Source organism: Phaethon lepturus, unplaced genomic scaffold (assembly GCF_000687285.1).
Source record: "Phaethon lepturus isolate BGI_N335 unplaced genomic scaffold, ASM68728v1 scaffold3157, whole genome shotgun sequence".
Classification (NCBI taxonomy): Eukaryota; Metazoa; Chordata; class Aves; order Phaethontiformes; family Phaethontidae; genus Phaethon; species Phaethon lepturus.
The window spans coordinates 1-19,545 of record NW_010552355.1 but is presented as its reverse complement, the minus strand read 5'-3'; the positions used below and the strand labels follow the sequence as shown (position 1 = coordinate 19,545).

At 36.0% G+C, this 19,545-nt stretch overlaps 1 protein-coding gene across 1 annotated transcript; it reads right to left on the bottom strand.

Annotated features, from left to right (window-relative positions):
• Positions 1-390: 390 nt before the first annotated feature.
• LOC104623945 lies at positions 391-18,340 on the bottom strand (the record flags this gene model as incomplete). The annotated part of the gene is given in 8 exon segments (XM_010291177.1): positions 391-453; positions 455-1,692; positions 2,613-2,673; positions 3,390-3,488; positions 4,600-4,661; positions 8,049-8,088; positions 15,922-15,986; positions 18,274-18,340. Coding segments are annotated over 8 exon segments (1,695 nt in total), but the record flags the coding sequence as incomplete, so codon positions are not given.
• Between the last annotated feature and the right edge of the window lie 1,205 nt (positions 18,341-19,545).

Sequence of the window (19,545 nt, the reverse complement as noted above, 5' to 3'; positions counted from 1 at the left end):
TTGAAAGAGCTTCCAGCCCTAATCAATTTTTTAAGCTCTTCTCCAAGTAACAGCAAGGAGTGCACAGTAAATTTTTTTTTTTCACAATGCCCTTAAGTACCTGACTCTGACAGCTGTGACTGTTGAAAAAACTGGGGTTACTGCCATTGTATGTGCTCAAAAAATCCATGCCAACTGTCTGATGATTGACATTTTTTCTGTGAGAAATCTGTTGGTATTTTGCTGAAGGAAAATAATGTTCTGTTGTATTTTTCAGTCGCTTTACTGGTGAACAAAGATCATTTTGAAAATTTCCTAGTCTTTTAACTCCGGGAATTGCAGATAAAGTTCGAACAGGTGAGTTAACAAGAGCATTTACAGTTTCAGACATCTGTATTCCTTCATATTTCCTTACATTTGAAGCACTCTGAAACCCATGAAGTCTTGGAACAGCCTCACTACACAATTGCTCATAGATCCTGTCAAATTCTCTATCATACTCTGTTTCGAACCTCACAGAATCATTTAAATTACTCTTCACTAGTATCCTTTTATCTTCAAGGTTCTGTGAATTTGAAAGAGGTCTTGTCAATGTCAAAGGCTTTTGGATTTCTTCGCAACACAGTTTGTAGTAGAGTTCTTCAAACTCATCTTCATATTTCTGGGGAATCTTTGAAGGAGTCTGCTTCATAGACAATGAGGAAAATAAGTGTTGGTGCTGGCGAGAAATTTGTGTTCCAGAAATTATTTTTTCAGGATTTATGAGCAAAGTATTTGATGCTTTTGTAAAAGAACAATTTGTGACAGGTGTAAAACTGTTACTGTTGCCATAGGAATTGCAAGTAGATGAACAGAACTCTAAGTTATCACTGCAAGGAAAGTCAATTTTTTGAGTTTTATTCTCTTTTACCAGATAAAGCGCTGTTGACCCTGAACTGGCAGTAGATGTTCTAAAATGGTATTCTGAGGAACATTTGTAAGATGATTTTTCACTTTCTTTGTATTCCAAATTCTTCGGCGAGACAGTAGTCTGTAACTCATCTTCAACTACAAAGGTCTTTCCCATTCTAGCCACAACATTAGGAAAACCAGTCTGTTTGGAGACTTTTTGGCCTTTTCCAGATACCAAATGATGTTCTAAACTTGAGTCAATATAGTCCACTTTGATTTCATTTGTATCAATGTAAGAATAAGGTACCAAACCAGATAAATGATTAATGGAACACTCATCATCACAAAGTTCTCTATTCTCTTTTCCAAAAGTTTGATTTTGGATGTCTTCACTTCTACTGCTGCATACACTGGGTAGTGCTTGCTTCAGTTTAAGAGGTCTGAACCCTCTTAATTTGTCTACAGTGACATTGAGCTTTGGTCTTCTAGAATGCCGTCTTCTGTGCCTTAAGTGTCCAAACATGTATTTTATCACTTTCCTTTGAGCCTGCTTTGTCATGAGCTTTGTAAGCATCTCTACCATCGCTGGATACAAGTCTGCAAGAGTTACATTGCTCCAGGAGCATTCCTCATCTGCAGAATGGTATTCTTCCAAGATACTATCATAGCAAGTTTTATTCAGTTCTGGAGAAGGTAGATGCTTGTGTACAGTTATTGTATTTGGTGAAATAGGAACACCAGAAAATTGTAACTGTAGAGGTCTGGATGAAGAACATTCATTTGGCAACTCTACTTTCTTTCTGCAAACATCTGCTTGGTTGCCTATTCAAAAAACACAAATGAATCACAAAATAAAACCAGAAGAAAAAAAACTGAAAACAATTAGGGCACTTTTAGTAATGTACTACACTACTTAGAAACAATTGCATGCAGTACGGGTAGCCTTACTGTAATAGCACATTTCATTAAGCTTTTTTGCCAGGTTAAATGGATGATTAACATACAATCCATTAGGAAAAAATTCAAACATTTTTCCTGACCATATTGAATTGACAGACTATAGAAGACAAATGAAATGTGTTGGAAAAAAAAATTTAAAATATATAGATATAAAATATTTTCATTGTAGAGGCAGACTGCTTTGGTCTTTGCGATTTCTGCCCAGGATTTGTTACTCTATTTCCATATTACTTGAAAGCTTTGTACTTTACTAGTAACCATGCAGCTTTGCTTGCCATAAAACATGATGAAGATAAAGCTTTTTGTAGTTGTTAGGCTTGAAATATTTACACCAACATTCTACCTTAGGTTTGCATCAAGTCTGGAGAGCTTCTGAAGAAAGTTTACTAGTGAAATACCACTTGAGTACCAGTTACCAAAAGATCCAAAACCCTTCATTACATTCCTTGAATTTAAAACAAGTAGAACCAAAAAATTATGCTTTCATTTAATTGAGCTTAATGTTGCTGAATTTTGTAACTATGCATTTTATTCCTGGGGCTATTTAAGAAAAGCTGGTTTTATGTATACAAGCTATCTATTGTCTGCTTTTCAAATAGATTTTGCCATAAGCTAAATCATGTCTAACTTCTCTTCAAGAATTCAGCCTAATGAAATTTTCTGTTGGATAAATAGTGACTCTGTGTTTTCAATAAATTAAGTATTTATTTTGAATAAATTTTAATAAAAACCACATTTTGTAACTAACATATTTGACCAACACCAAAAAGATTTGGTAGTACCAATCAGTTCTTGCACTGGCGAAGCTAAATGAAGACCTTCTGACAAACCTTGAGGTGATACCTGAAAAAGCAAAGGAAAAAGACACAGAGTCTAATATCCTGAATTTTTTGCATGTTAAAGGTAACAACAAAACCCTACTGTGACTCCTCCTTCTCTCTCCTCACTATACTAGGTCCTGTACAGAATTATGGTCCTAAGGGACTTAGTAAATTTCAGACAAGGAGGAAAAAGTCTAGTCTAAGACTTCAGTAAGAAATTTTAAGTTACCAGTTTAACCTTGGAAAGCTGTTTACCATCTTCGCAACTTCTACATTACGTATCATATTTTAATCCCTTGTCCAAATATGAGAATTTATACATGGATATATACGCACCTGGATAATCTATAGATCTCTGGCAACTCCAGTAGGAAACAAAAGTTGTACATGTAACATAACCCTTCACTCCCAATCCCCGTTACCCCCAAAACCAAAATAAAGCTAAAACTCCTTTTATTCTCTACAGACATCAAATTTAGGCTTTTCAGAAAACTTACTGAAGATCAACTTGCACATCAGGGTTCAAAGAACAAAGTATAAAAAAAAAAGATATTGTCTGCTCTGTTTCTCACAAATCATTGCTGTCAGAGACCTGAGATACTATGATATTTATGTAGACAGCAAGCAGGAGAGGAACAGTGACAGAACAGCAGAGAAATATTAGAATTCATTGTGCTGTACAGTTAGAGTTCTTTTATTCTAATTAGCTAATAACTTAGAACAGGAGAAATATGTTACCATAATCCACTTTGGAATTTTTCTAGCAAAATCTTGTACTATCACATCCACTGGAACTTTTACTTTCTCTTGAATTTTCCCATCATCTACAGGCAGATTCTTAGAGGGGAAAAAGAAATTAAGACACATAAAAGTTACTGACACTGACAAACCCAAACATATTACGCAGATTTGTTTCAAACTAGTATTATTCAGATGAGGATATCCAAACAACATAAACTTATTTTTAATGTGTATGTTTTAGGTAAAAAAAAAAATCCCAAGAAGGACCTGTATATGAAGACATATAAGAAGAGATAAGAAGAGATAACTAGCTAGTTTATTGACGCAGGGAAAAGCACACACTGCCTCAGAATACCTACTGATTTTAAAAAAAGAAAAAAACCTCCTAGTGTTTGGTTATAAAGCACTGGTAAGTACAGCTTGAAATCTTTACATGTGTTATTAACATCCCATGAATTAACATACAAATTAAGTTCTTCACTGTAATGCATCTCAGCAATATCTAAAAGCATTTGGTGATAAATGGCAAATGTTTTTCATTAGTGAAACTCTTGCTTTCTGAAGCAGTTTGTATTAGCTATTGTCAGAGACATGACAATGCCTAGCACTGTGCTAAACAAATAAGGAAAGTAAATAAATTTTTTTGTAATTGTATTTGAGCAAGCAGAACACGGGATTAGAATGGCTGCATACACGTGTGTGTGTAATTTTTCTTCAGCAATGTAACTACCCCGGGTAGTCCTGATACCCATAGTCTAGTTTGGGAAAACACAGCAGAAGATTACAGTCTGTTTTTGTTATGGTAGCCATTATTTCAGATTTACTTTTTTTTTTTAAAGTCATGTTACCTGTTATGCTAAACTTTCAAGTGAATGATTATGTTTTTATAAGTGTTTTCACTTTGCGATTAATCTGGTTATTTTTTTTCTATACCTATAATAGCCTTTCTTGGGGTTGTCTGTTCTATGCAATCCACTTACTCTGGTATGCTAATAATACCAAGACATATTACTTTATATTGGTCTTCATGACATTATTTATTGAACCTCTCATTTGCTATGCTTACTGAAAATGTGCATTAAGTCTACACAGAGTCTTCTGCTGACAGTGCATCAACTCATCAGGCACATGCAAGTTATTCAAATAGTTCAATCATTTCTGTTGAACACAAAATTATTCCACTGCATTAGACACCAGAAATTTTTACCTGGAAGTGAATGTCTTCAAATTTTCTTCTTACCGAAACCACATCATCATCACTTTCTCCATCTACAATTTGAAGGTAAATACTACATAAAAATCTAGTTGAACACAAAACCAGAAAGGAAATATTTTTAAGCACACACTATATAACTTATTGACTAAACTGGTTTCATTTTAGAAAACGGTTTTCTACACCAAAACTTTTTATCTGTATTGTACTTCCTCTTCAAGTCCAGTTGAAAAGCATGGTTTATAGGTTCATAAATGACTTGAAGGGAACACAGAAGAGTGATGACAACTTGTTTGTAACCATTTCAAGATTTATGCTAATAATTTCAGAGACTAAAATATTTTCAGAACACTCTCTGCAAGATTCACTATTCATTAATGTATAATTCCCACTTGTTTCCCACTGCATTCCCAAATATCCCAAAGATAATAAAGACCTTCTACCATGCTTCCTTTTCTTAATTTTATTGTTAAGACTGCCTTCAAACTGCCAGGGTGAGAAATAGGACAGACTTGAGAATAATAAAAAATTAAATCCAAATCTTCCAACTCAATTTTTAGGTATTTTATGGGTATTTCTGTGAACAAAACATTTCTTTGCTTAGATGTAGCCACAGTTTCCAATTCATTATTAGCTAAAGCCTCAGTCTTTCATGATCATAAAACATGTCTTGTAAGCCCTGATTTCTGAATTTTACTAGCTGTTAAATCTTTGTCCCATGACTGTGTTTAAAGAGGAGAGGAATAGCCCTGAAAAGGAAAACGAGTGAAAATAATCTTGTTTATGATACCTACTTCATTGCCTCTTCATACTATTCTTAAATTACTAAGAACAGAATGAAAATCTTTTCCAGCTAATCCCATCATCTTTTTTTGTTCCCTATCAGTGCAATCATCACCTAAAGCTCTGTGGAGAGATGCTGCCATAAAGCTTACATAATGATACATATGAAAGAAACACTATCTTTGTGGGAGACAACACAATTTTGCATCTTCCAGTGAAAATGTTGAGCAATCAGAGGGTTGCCTTTGACAGTCTACCTGATCCCAGCAAAATTATTTTATTAGAACTGAAACCTGTGCCTGTCAGATTATCAAAGTTGTCTTCCATTAGTCACGTGGGAAAAAAAGTTGTGGTCACTTTACTAAGCATGAATAGTGAAGGAACCAGTAAGAATGTTAATGTTTGACTCTAGAAAAGTTTCAGCCTTGAATTTCTGTTGTAACAGCTGATACTCTCTTTCTGCCATACAGTCATCATCTTCCAGTAGAATCAAGCACAAAACTGGCAGAGTGCTCCCTAAATGGTAGCTGAGATGAACAGACTAGACTGCTACAAAAATGGGAGGTTCTTGAGATAAAGGTAACAACTCCAGTGTCCAGGAATGGTTGATTCCCTCACGCCAATTACAAATTATTGGAAAATAGCTTGTACCGTAGAATGAATTGATCTGTGTAGTGTGATTGTAGTATGTCTTCAATGTATTGTCAATCATACTTCAAATGACTCCAACATGAATTATTAGCAGAGGACCATGTCACAGCACAGAACAGAACAAAGTATAATATCTTCTCCAGGGAACCTTAAAATGTTTTTATGGGCCAAAAGGGAAATTCGGGAACACCTCTGTTGCTCAAGTGCAGAAGAGAGGAAAAATGAAAACTCCCACCTTTCTCTCTGGAAAATTTGACCTATAATACAGGAAGTAATTTCACTGGAGATGCATTCAATATACTATCATTACCCAAAAGATTTATCTTACTTAAAAAATGAACATGTTAATAAGGGGGTTATTGTAAATTTTAAGTTTTGACTTTAATGTGAACTTCTAAACTTAAATACACTTAGATAAATATACAGTTCAGATTGAACTTTCCCCTTTCTCTCCAAATAAATTCATTTTTCTCTGATACTATCCTAATAGATATAAGAAATTGTTCAACTATTACTATACTTTGCCATGCTACTTCCCGTGTAACCAAAGAAGGGAGACCTAATAATTTTCCCTATTACGTGCAGACCAATACATGCAGGTACAGGCGAGAGCTGTTTCACTTTATTTGTACCTGTTATTGATTGGCTTTGTGTGCTTGTAAAACAAAAACACTGCATAATACCTGGAAGAAACGCTGCCTTCAATGAGAAGTGTGACGATACTAAAGATGGAAAAAGCCTGCCAAACCTAAAGCAGCTACACTTTTTTCTTAACAGTTAGCATGCCCTATTGCTAACCTTTTATATATTAAAAAAACCCAAACACCTAGGTGAAGTCCATTTTTCAGCGAGGAATCCAATCCTACACCTCTAAGAAGCTAATTTCTAGGTCTTACTGTATTTGGAGATAGCTGGGACTCACTGAAGCTGCTATAAATCCTCTCCAGTCTCTTCCTAGAACATTCATAAGAGAAGGAGGAGGAGTGGATAATCATATTATTGTATGCTGCTATGAAGATACCAGAGTCTGAGCTGCATCACTCATTTATCCCATGAGTGCAAAAGACACAAAGGACACTTATAGAAGCTAAGCCACATCTAAGCTAAGCTAAGATGCCTCTGAAATTTGTTTCCTGTATTTCATTGCACAGGTTGGGGAAAAAAAACAAAGCCACATTTTCTAAATTTACAGAAATGATATTATCATTCAAATAGATATTTGAAATTATCCTCTCAAATGATAGGAGGACAAATTTCAGATTGCTGTTTTCTATTTTCCCCTCAACAGAGAGGTACTCATCTGCCTTGGAGACAGCTATGTGTATGAAGCACCTAATTTAGACCAGAGTATTCAAACATCAGCTAACCATATTTTGCTGCAACTACTCTTTTAATCATTAAATGCTGGTTGCCACCTAGCAATAGTTTAATTTCTGCAAAAGAGTAAGTTTTTATATGCACAAGAATCAAAAGATCTTGACTAATACAAGTTTTAAATATTTTTAAAACAGTCAAAGATTGTTAGCACTAAATAATACAATCAAGTAATTAGTTGGGAATACAAGGTCAAACCACCCAAAATGGTGCAAACGGCCACAAGACTGATGCCGGAACTGTTACAAAAACTACTGAAGACTTATTATTGCAGCTGAATGCAATATCCATACCACTAGAAATTAATGTATATATTGTAATTATTAATAAAATGTCTTGCACTTACACCAAAGTTTTTATTTCACTGTTCCTTTCTTTATTAAAAGGCAATTGAAAATATTCCATATTGACTTTCCAACGTATCAGAGATTCAGGACTGAGATTTTAGAGAGGAATGTGAATATTGATTTCATAGTACTACCAGTACTTCAGTCTCATGTTATTCCTATTCTCTACTTTCTGAAATGGTACAAAACACGTATTAAAAGTATTTCTACTATATTAGAAAAAATTATTTGCAAACTTATTTTCAAAAAGTTAAAAAAGGTAACTAAAAAGTAAATTAAAAAACCCACCTATGTCAGATGTATCCACATGAGAGATCTCAGGAGATTCCTTAAAAAAAAAAACACATTAAAGGAAATTTAAGACCTTGTAGTATAAACTTTATTAACTAGTCTGTTAAATTTTCTGCTCTCACTACTTGTTCAACTTTTTTTTTTTTTGAGGAGGTTGGGTGGGGCATGATGGTGGTGGTAGTGAAACAAACCCAGTCATATTCCACAAACTATGTCCAAATGACACCATCTTTATTAACAAATCTATACACAAATTTGTCTTGATTCACATCTCACTAGTCAATGAGGAAAACTATTTTATTCCCAGCCCTTCTATATTCAGAAAAATAATGCAAGGAGAAGCTATTATACAACAAGAGCAAAACACGGTTGACAGATTAATTCCAATCACCAAATCTTTATCAGTATGTACTGGGGATTTTCTCTGTGCTCCAGTGTATATGGAAAGTTTCTTAACTGCCCACTTTAAACAATTATTAACTGCCTACTTCAAACAATCTATATACAATATTTCAAATTTTTTGCTATTTTGTAGGTAGTTGCATAAAAATCTCATTTATATGGATAAGGAGCCTTTTCTAAATGTTTACAATCTACACCTGACACCACATTCATCAGATTTTCTTTTTAAAAAAGTCTAAACCTAGTCTGCCCAGTTCAATCATAAAATTAGTGTGTTGTGGGTTAAAAGGACATCAGTAAAGTGAGACAATTCTAACTATCATCTATGTAGAACATAGAAATAAGAGTGACCAGTGAGACGGCCCATATCACTCTTCAAGTGATTAATTTTTTCTCCTTAAAAGATCAGGAGTAGAAAGAAATTATTCTAGACAACCACAGACTTTACAAATAATAATTTAAAGTTAGACACACATATTATTTAACTAAAAAAAGACAGTTGATGGTTTAAAGCCTATCTCCAACTGCTTGGTCTCCCTTTAAATAAACTTAAGAAGAGTAGAATTCAGCTGAAATCCACGGCCGATATCATTTGATTCCCCAAATATCACGATGGGAGGGAGGATATGTAATTATATGAACCATATGTAAACCTTACCACATAAAACAACATGAATAGGGACATAGTCAAATATGTAAAAAAATTACATGAATCCACCATCACAAAATGTATTAGACCACCATATAGAGAAGTCCAGAACTTGAATTCATCACCATCTCAGAACACAGAAACTATCGGGGGAGGAAACAATCAGGGGAAGTGTACTAGATGATCAACATTAACCAGAACACGAAGATTTTAATTTTACACAAACATGTTATCTGGTAAGTAAGGACACATCTTTCCTAAAATAATGCAACTATATGTGGGGAACTACATGAGGGGAAATAGAAAAGAGTTGTTTAATAAGATACCTGAATTTTGAAGAACTGTAGTGAAATACTTTAAGCCCTCTATTTTTTCAGAAGCACTTATTTAAGGAGAATAAAGTGATTTAATTCAGCAATTAGTAGCTCTAACCTGTTATAGCTATCTTGATAGCTATGGTACAGGACCACCTGCTCATGATTAATTTCTTAGCTTTTGACTACATAAATATGTTTTCCAAAAGAGACTTTACAAAAGAAGATACAATGTGGTGCCCATACCTGTTTTATTGTTAAATGACCATCTTCAAAGTCACTGGTCTGTTGCTTTGACATATCTTAGCATGCATGGGAGGAAAAAAATAGTTCTATTTCAATTTGATAGGTTACAGATCAATGTTGTACCTGAACTCATTAATTCTTCATTTGTATATACTCTGTTTTGAAAAATATTTAAACACACACACTTAAATGTAGAATGCAGATAGGACTGAAACAAAGATTATACAAGTGACAGAACATTGTAGTCAAATACAGCAGACTAATTCAGATCAGACATGTACATCTACCGTATTACATGTTTTCTTCTTAACCCATGAAGCACCACAGAAAATAAAATTTGCCCCTTTATCAGGTGGTATCACTTGTAGAAAAGGAAGACAACTGCAAACTTTTTGTGCATTTTTCTTGGCATATGTTGAAAAGGATAAGAAGACGACTAACTACTCCTGAAGCCTGAGGGTAGAGCCTCAAATCTCTACTGCATCTTTTTAATGATTTTTGGCAAGGGGGCCTTCCAAAACTGTCTTCCTGCACAGATAGACCCACCCACAATCTTTGTGGTTCCCCCCCCCATTTATTCACAAGAAGCAGAAGAAATATCAAGAGTGCAAGAGCTGTCTAATTTAGCAGACCTCTCCCCTTTTTACATTTCAATCTGTACTTATTCTTCATTAGCTATTCCAACTCAAATGGATTTAAATAAAACCCAAAACCTATTAGAACCACAGAGAAGTAGCTATCTTCAAATTAATGCCACTTCCACATATGCTTATTTAACAATTAGCCTCTAAGCCAGGTATATTGCTATTAAAATTACTCATACTGAACACTGTTTTGATGTCGCTGAAAAAAATTACATTTCTAACCATCGTCTTGTTAAATTTTAAAAAAGGTATCTATAACAAGCTACAACCTCCCAAATATGTATACGGTGCATATGACTATGATGTTCATATAAAAATAATCGCCTAAATCTATTGTTAATACTGCATAACTTACAGAAATTTAATCTTTCCCAAAAAAGAAGATCTATATCTCCAAACATATGACCCTGCCGGTACCAATGCTGTAGTAGAACTTCTCATGATTGGATGTATGTGATAGACTCAGGCTCAAATAATGAAAATAATACCTTTAGCAGATATAGCAGATATGTCTACCCTGCTCAAGACTCTGTTTAAACAAGTTTGTTTAATGCCACATTTGTTGTCCTTGCTTTTCTGCATTTCTGTTTCCAGATAAATTAATGTGAAATATCACAAGTGATTTACTTTTTTTGGTTAAATAGTAAGAAAACTTATCTCATACCTCAGGCACATATTATTTACTCCTATAAACACTTTATATTATTTAAGAGTACCAAGCATACATATAAAAATTTCCAGTTTTCTAAAGGCTTAAAGCATATGGAAAGGTATGTAAAGATGTCATCTATTCCATCTTCCATTTAAAAGCAGGAGCAACTACACCTAACTTACCTTTAGGAGAAGTCTAACCCATTCTTAAAAGCAGCTCCATCATCTCTAAGAAACGTATTTAAGGACTTCCTTATGTTTACATTTGGAAAGTGTCGTGGTTTAGCCCCAGCCGGCAACTAAGCACCATGCAGCCGCTCGCTCACCTTTCCCTCCACCCCAGTGGGACACGGGAGAGAATTGGGAAAAAACTTGTGGGTTGAGATAAACACAGTTTAATAGGACAGCAAGAGAGAAGGAAACAACGATAACAACAATAATAATACTGACAAAGGAATGTACAAGAAGAAGATATGGCAATTGCTCACCACCTGGTGATCAATAGCCCGTCCCTGAGCAGCGATTCCACCCCCCGGGTAACTCCAGTTTATGTACTGGCCATGATGTCATATGGTATGGAATATCTCTTTGGCCAGTCTCGGTCAGCTGTCCTGGCTGTGTCCCCTCCCAGCTTACCATGGACCCCCAGTCTTCTTGCTAGCAGGCCACCATGAGAAGCTGGACTGTCCTTGACTACTTAGCAACAACCCAAAACATCAGCACTTTATCAACATTTTCTCATCCCAAATCCAAAACATAGCCTCACACCAGCTTCTGTGAAGAAAACCAACTCTATCCTAGCTGAAACCAGGACAGAAAGCTTTTCTAATATTTAACCTAGAGGCTCTCTTTTGGTCTTTTATTTTTACCCTCCATTTAAGTCCTATCATCATTGGCTCTAGTAATTTTTTTTCTTTTTCTGACTCACTCCAGCTAGTCAAGTTGCTATCGAATACAAAACAAAGCACTCCACCACAAGTTTTATCACTGTTGAACAGTGCAGAAAATCTGTTTTGTGTGCTTTACATACTAGGCACCTGTGCATATCCTCTAGCACAGTGTGTGCTATTTTCACAATAGAAGACATTCTTGGTTGGCTCAACCAGCCTTCCAAATTGCCTCTTCCTGCAATTGATTATTCCTATGTAAGTCTATTATTTTGACCTTCTCCTTATGAAATTACACAAAGGTTACTTTTAAGTTTTAGCCCCAATTTGTCAGACCATCTTTCACAGTGGTCATCCCTACTTGGTATCATCTGCGAGTTAATTAAGTTAATGTCTTTTACTATTTACTTAATGAAAGTATAAACTATTAATTTGCTCAGGACAAGTCCTGGAAAAAATGCCTCATATTTCCCTTCAGTTTGGACACAGACCATTGATAACTATTCTAAGTACAGTTTTCCAACCAGTAGGAAACAGTACTACAATACCATTCTCTCGTATAAAGTTAATGAAGCATCTTATATAACTAAAAAGGTCTGGCTTCACCTTGTAAAAAAATTTATGTTCACTATTTTGCAAAAAAACTACAGTAATGCTTCCTTTAGAATATATCATCAATGCACATTTTTAGAAGCCAAATAAAGCATTTTCCAAACATTTCTGAATTGAGAAGACAGGAAATCAGAATAACACAGTAATGTCCCACTGAAATCCCTTACTGAGCAAGATCTACAAAATATCACAGAAGGCATTTTGTTTCAAAAAAAATTCTCAATGAAAGAAAGAATTTTAAGTAGCTAATACATGACACAAATATTGGTCTTCCTGGAGACTGAAATTTAACATACTTGGTTGTCCCATACTCAGAACTGCAATATACAGAAAAAAACCCAAACACACTCAAAAGATTGTCATTTTACCCAGTAAAACTTCGTAGGGACACTGGACATTCTATCCAAATAGTAAAAATAGATTATAACAAAATTCAAAATGGGAAGTGGTTCATTAATAGGTATTTGGGCCTTATAAAGATATTTTAAGTGTTCACACCTAATAGCACAGGACTTTATGCATCGTAATTGAAAACACATATCAGGCCCACGTAAGATTATAGAACAAGAATAAGTACAATTCGTATATTAGTTTTAATAATCCATAGCCAGAAGCTTTTTTTGGTTGCTGTTGTTTTTTGGGGTTTTTTTGGTGAGGTTTAAAAAAAAAATTTTTTTTTTTTTTAAGGGTAACACTAATGACGACCATGCAGTTCAAATGCTTACCCATGGACTTTTGTGTTGCAAGTGCAAGATACGATTTGTTTAAATTGAACAAAATCCATGAGATTGTCTTTCATAGCATATATAAATATACACATATAAATACAAATCTGTAAATGCATGCTTTTCCCTATAACAAAAGCTGTTAACAGTAGTGCTATTGCCCCATCTTCAATATTTAGTTAACTATTTCTTCCCTAGGATAACTTAAAAACATAACTTAATAAAGACTTTGCTCAAGTTACATTAAAAGTTGGAAAAAATAAGAAATTTGTCAATTTTTTCCTTATCTGGAATGCAGTACACTAAATTTAAAATAATTTGATCAAGCCTCTGTAGCATTAAAGAAACTCCAAGTAAATTCCTCCAATAAGAACTTCTAAGGCATTCAGACCTTAGGTCAAAACACAAAGATTAACAAAAAATTATTTGTAAAGATTCCAAATACATTATCTTTTAAAAAAAAAAACCTAACTGCTATTTTCCCCCCCCAAGTTTTACTGCAGATGGTTGCCAATAATTTTTTGTACTATTCATACCCATCAGCATATATTTCCTAAGCCTTAGAGGCTAAGGTCTGGACCATCTGAATCTTTTTGTATCAGAGCCTCTTTTCCCAGCACAACATTTTAATTTCATGAGCTGATTCAAAGTCTATACCTGAACCCTGTATGGACAAATTTTTTGGTAGGATTGTAGAGGGAGAGAGACAGAGGTTGTTTTGTCCTCAGATGTTCAGCATAAAAGTTTCTCAGATGAATGTCATAAAATATGCAACACCAAAAAACCCACCTCAAAACCTTAAGAAAATAAAGCCCAACATACCTTTGCTGTACTACACAACATAATTTCCCCCATCATTTATCCCAGTAAAAACATATATTTTATTAGAACATACAGCTCCTTTTCAGAACAATGAGAAAATCTCCAGATATCATACACTTCCCTAAGCAGTATCAGAATTAAACTTCGACGTACAGTCTTGATTTTACTTCAGTCATGATACTTGATCTCTAATGAAATAAGTATATACCACTTTTTCCTACAGGCAGCATGATTCATTCAGTATATAGAATAATCTGCTAAATTTTTGATAGCTCATCATGCTACTTCATGAGATTCTTTTAACACGCGTTTTTAATATGTGTACTTATCTAGTTATTTTCAAAACACTAGCAAATTCCAAATTTCTCCACTTGTACACCCGTGTAAGTCAAGGTTGGAATCTTTATTCAGTGAACATCTGACAAAACCATCAAATAAAAAAATAAAAGCTTACTGTCTAACTGATAAGGGGAGATTATTTTTAATCAACTTGTGATGATAGCAACATCAATTAGAATGTATTTACTCATCTTAAACATTTTAGACTACATTTTCGAATCTTTCTGAACATAAGCATTGTTGTTTTTTTGGGTGGTGCCCCACACAAAAAACAGTGTGTCCTAAAGAGCTTGGCATAAAACCAGGACAACTATTAAGTCAAGACTCTTTGAATAAGATAATTTATAGCACACAAACACTTTACCTGCATTCATTTGACTTCTTTTATTACACTGCAATTCGAAATAGGAAAAAAAAAAGTAAGAAGAATGTTAGAATAGTAAAGTTATTTTAACCATTGCCTTTACTTTGGTATATCTCACAACTAGGCATTTCTTAAATAACCATTCAGTTTCCCTCAGGTTTCCCATGGCCTGACCAGAAAAGCCACAAATACATCATAAAACTTACTTGATCATTCACTTCTTGACATACCATTGCTGTTAAAATCACTACAAAAACATAAGCTATAGTTACCTTGGCCCACGTATGAAGTTAAGACAGAGAATTCCTCTTACAGTCCTTAATGGATTTAGTCTGTAAAGTTGTGCAGCAATGCTTAGTAGATGATGCACAAGTATTACCAGGAGTGGAAAAGGAAAGGGAAATACAGCCCCTTTTCTGTCTCCATTAAATCCACTCTTGTTCCCCAAGACTGAATTTAACTGCTCATCCCCTCAGTTGATGGGGTTCAGAACAGCTTCTGTGTTAACTACCAAGGCACACTACACAATTTAACTTTTTTGACAGATATTAGGAATGCAGCAGCAAGATGACTTTTGACATCTGTGTGACACCTCACATAACTGTGAGAAGCACTGAGATTTTGATGAAATTCACTGTTGAGTTCTTATGGGTGAGTTTAGGAAATGGAAAAAGAAGCGACTGCTTGTTTAATGTAAATACTCAGAATAAAAAAATACAGATCATATGCCCATGACAGTAATGGCTTTAGCCTGACACAGACAGCAAGTGCTGAGACCACAAAGATACTTTAATTACTCTAGCACTATTTTACAGGAAGAAAAAAAAATCTAAAGATGAAACCGGTAAGCCCTTTGGAACTGAAAAGCTGATTACCCGAACCAAGATAAATTGATTTAATGCATTTTAACTTCAATGGCAATATTCTGATGAGATCCAAAAGTATGTTTCCCCATCAGAGAACATTTAAAAAAAATTTTTCCAGGTTTACCAGTGCTGCTAACCACTGGTAAATGGTCATCTATTTTAGTCTATCTCATCCAACAGTCTTAACCAATATATCCTAAAACCCTATTTTAAAGCAGATGTTGACTTCATTGATTAGTATCTCTTGCAAATATTATATGGCACAGCAAGATTAGAATGTATTCCTATATATTAAAAAAAGAAATATTGCTACATTTTGACTTCATAGTATGACTATGTTATTAGATACCTCAAATACTTCCTTCTTCCATTTTCTAAGTTTCTTGCTTGACACTTTCCCCTGTTGTTTTCGTCCTAGAAATAACAAGATATCAATTTAAATATAGCTTTTCTTATAACATTATCTATACCAAGTATCATTCTAAGGAATACAAACATCTAGGAAAAACATATTACATAGTAACAAAACATTATTGCATCTGAACAGCCTCCAATACAATTGCTGAAACAAACACAGGAAAACAAACCAAGAAAATATTATAATTTCAAGTTAATTGAGAAGTCAGCCAAAAAAAAAAAAAAAAAAAAAAATCACATGCCAAGTCTAACACACTGAGCTAAAATCCAAAGAGCCCCAGATGCTACAAAGAGGGGGGAAAAAAAAGCAAATTATTCTACTTTTTAAATTTTATTTAATGCATGCAGACTACATGTGTGGTGGGTTGACCATGGTTTCACAGCAGGTGCCCAAAGCTACTCTATCACTCTCCTTCTCAACTGGACAGGGGAGAGAAAACACAACAAAAAGCTTGTAGGTCAAGATAAGGACAGGGAGAGATCATTCAGCAATTACAGTCATGGGCAAAAGAGACTCAACTAGGGGAAACTAAGTTAATTTATTACGAATCAAATCAGAGTAGGATAATGAGAACTAAAACCTTATCTTAGAACACCTTCCCTTCCACTCCTGTCTTCTTCCTGGGCTCAAGTTCACTCACAATTTCCTACCTCCTGCCCCACAAGTGGCACAGGGAGACGGGGAGTGGGGGTTGCGATTAGTTCGTCACACATTGTTTCTGACGCTCCTTCCTCCTGAGAGGGAGGACTCCTCACACACTTTTGCTGCTCCAGAGTGAGGTCCCTCCCATGGGAGGCAGTTCTCCATGAATGTTTCCAGCATGAGTCCCTTCCCACAGGCTGCAGTTCTTCACAAACTGCTCCAGCGTGGGCCCTTTCCACAAGGTGCCGTCCTTGGGAACAGGCTGCTGCAACATGGGTCCTCCACGGGGTCACAAGTCCTGCCAACAAACCTGCCCCTTTCTCCATGGGCCCACAGGTCCTGGCAGCAGCTTTGCTCCAGCATGGTCCTTCCACAAAGTCACAGCCTCTTTTGGGTGCATCCACCAGCTCTGGAGTGGGGTCCTCCACAGGCTGCAGGTGGGTATCTGCTCCACTATGGGGCTCCATGGGCTGCAGGGGGACAGCTGGCCTCACCATGGGCTGGAGGAGAATCTCTGCTCCGGCACCTGGAGCACCTCCTGCCCCTCCTTCTGCACTGGCCTTGATGTTTGCAGAGTTGTTTCTCTCGTGCTGCCATTGCTGCATGCTGTTTTTTCCCCTTCTTAACTATGTTATCCCAGAGGCACTACCGCTGTCACTGAAGGGTTCAGCCTTGGCAGCCAGGACAAGTCAGTCCTGGAGCTGGCTGGCATCGGCTCTGTTAGACACAGGGGAAGGTTCTAGCAGCTTCTCACAGAAGCCACCCCTGCACCCCCTTATATTTTTTGTATAAAAAATGCTATAAAATGCAAACTTCCCAGTCTGTAAAAGCCTTTAAAAAAGTAAGTAATATTTGGTGCAAGAACTGCATTGGTCTTCACACCATGGTAGTACTTCATGGATATGTCCAGGAAGTCCTTTTTCATGAGAATTGATATGGCAATTTACATATCATAACCCTCACTTCAGTGATGATAAAAACTGGCGGACCCTTTCATTTCCCAGTAAAGCCACCAAGATACTAAGTCACAAGTCCCACTAAAACCCTGGGCAATGTATTTTAGAACAACAGATTTTTTTTCCCCAGTAAGCTCTCCATAAGCATTATCAACTCTACAATGCATTGACAAGTGTAATAAAACAGTGGGAAAATATGACATTGGATAATGTGGTATAGATTTACGCTAACCACATGAACATTCAATGAGAAGTTAAAAAGACTACCTACCCAGTCCACTCTGACATTTGACATAACAGAAATTTATCAGAGCAGCCTTCAGAATACTAAGCGCAGATGAAACTATACAATCCATTCATGCATATCAACTTCCTTCTAATACCCCCATTCAATTGTTTCCCCAGTTTTCTCCATTTTGATTCTTCTTCTTACAAGACATCCAAATATTAACCAGTTATCCTCAACTTTGCTAATAACTCTTTTCTGTTGTCTAGAACAGAGCATATAAATAAACTCCCCAGTTTATTGAGTATTAGAGTGTATCAGAGTTTACATACAAAATGCAATACCTAACTGGACAAAAGTCAGTATCTATTGCAATTGTTATATAACTGCCAACAGCTACATGCTTCACCAAGTCTAAACATGCAGCACGTAAATATTGAAGCTTTAAGAAGTTCTTACCATCAGGCGTATAGTAAGTGAGAGTTTCCATGGAAACAAGTAAATCATCTTCAAAAGGATGGTTATACTAAATAAAAAGGATCATTAAAGATTAGAATAGATTATTAAAACAATGTTTTAACATGCCTTTTAAGTATTATTTTTATACAATTTTGTTTTGACCAAAACATGAAATTACCAGTATGTTGTTTTATTGGCTGAAGCTAGAAGTCAGCAATCTGGAAATAGTAATAGGAAACACATTTATTTTAAGCATGTATGCAAGTCATTCCATTTCAAGGCATAAGCCAGTCACTGAAAAAATGGAACTTCAGAGAGTTTTCAAAAGTAATTAAGTTACTCTATTACAGAGTTTCTTCTAAACTTCCTCTGTAGTAACTGGAAGCAGTCACTTAGGATTGACCTACAGCTCATAACATATAAAAATATCCAGTGTAATACTAGACATGAAAAATGTTCTAGAACCAGACTTAGCCTTACGTCAGTACCTAGACATTGGCACAAAACATTTCCCTGAACAGCAGACCTGACATCCTGACATAAATAGATGCATCTTTGAATGGAGGTGTATGGCTCCCACACCTTTAACAATAAATGGCTCTAAAGTAAGGAGGATTCATGGAGAGAGTCTCCCACTATCTGTGGTTTCATTAAAAATACCATTGAAAATGCTAATTTAGGTTAAGGGCACTATAAAGACAAGTCAGACTTGTATTTAAGTCACTTATTTAATATTGGCAATTCTGGGTCTAAATTTCATGGATGTATGCAAGGAGCTGGCTCTTTACTAGCTTAGTCACACCAAGGCACAGGGAGTGCATGGCTCAGCACAAACTGCAAAGCTGCAAGAGGCCCTGAGTGACAGCTGCTTTTGGCAGCTAGGAAAAATGGGAGCTTGTTTGTACAAAAGGACACCGTTTGTAATTAAGTGACAAAGAGAATTCAGTGCCAGTTACTGCAAATTAGTGCACAGAAAGAAAACGGAACCTGTCAGTACTGACACACCAGAATGTAGAGGTGGCCAGGAAGGAGAGGAGCAGAGAGCACTTGCCACTGGCTTAAGGCGAGGTGGGCAGAGGGCCGCGCAGCCTAGCAGCTTTTCCAGAGGCGGTCAGAGGGACGCACAAGGGCGGCCAGGCCCGGCCACGCCACTTCGTCAAGGGAAACCGTATGCGGACCGCGCTCCTGAGACAGGCAGGAGTGAGGCAGGGGGGCCGCAGCCTGGAGACCCCGCGGCGCCCGGCCGCGCAGGTGACAGAGCTTCCCCCGGAC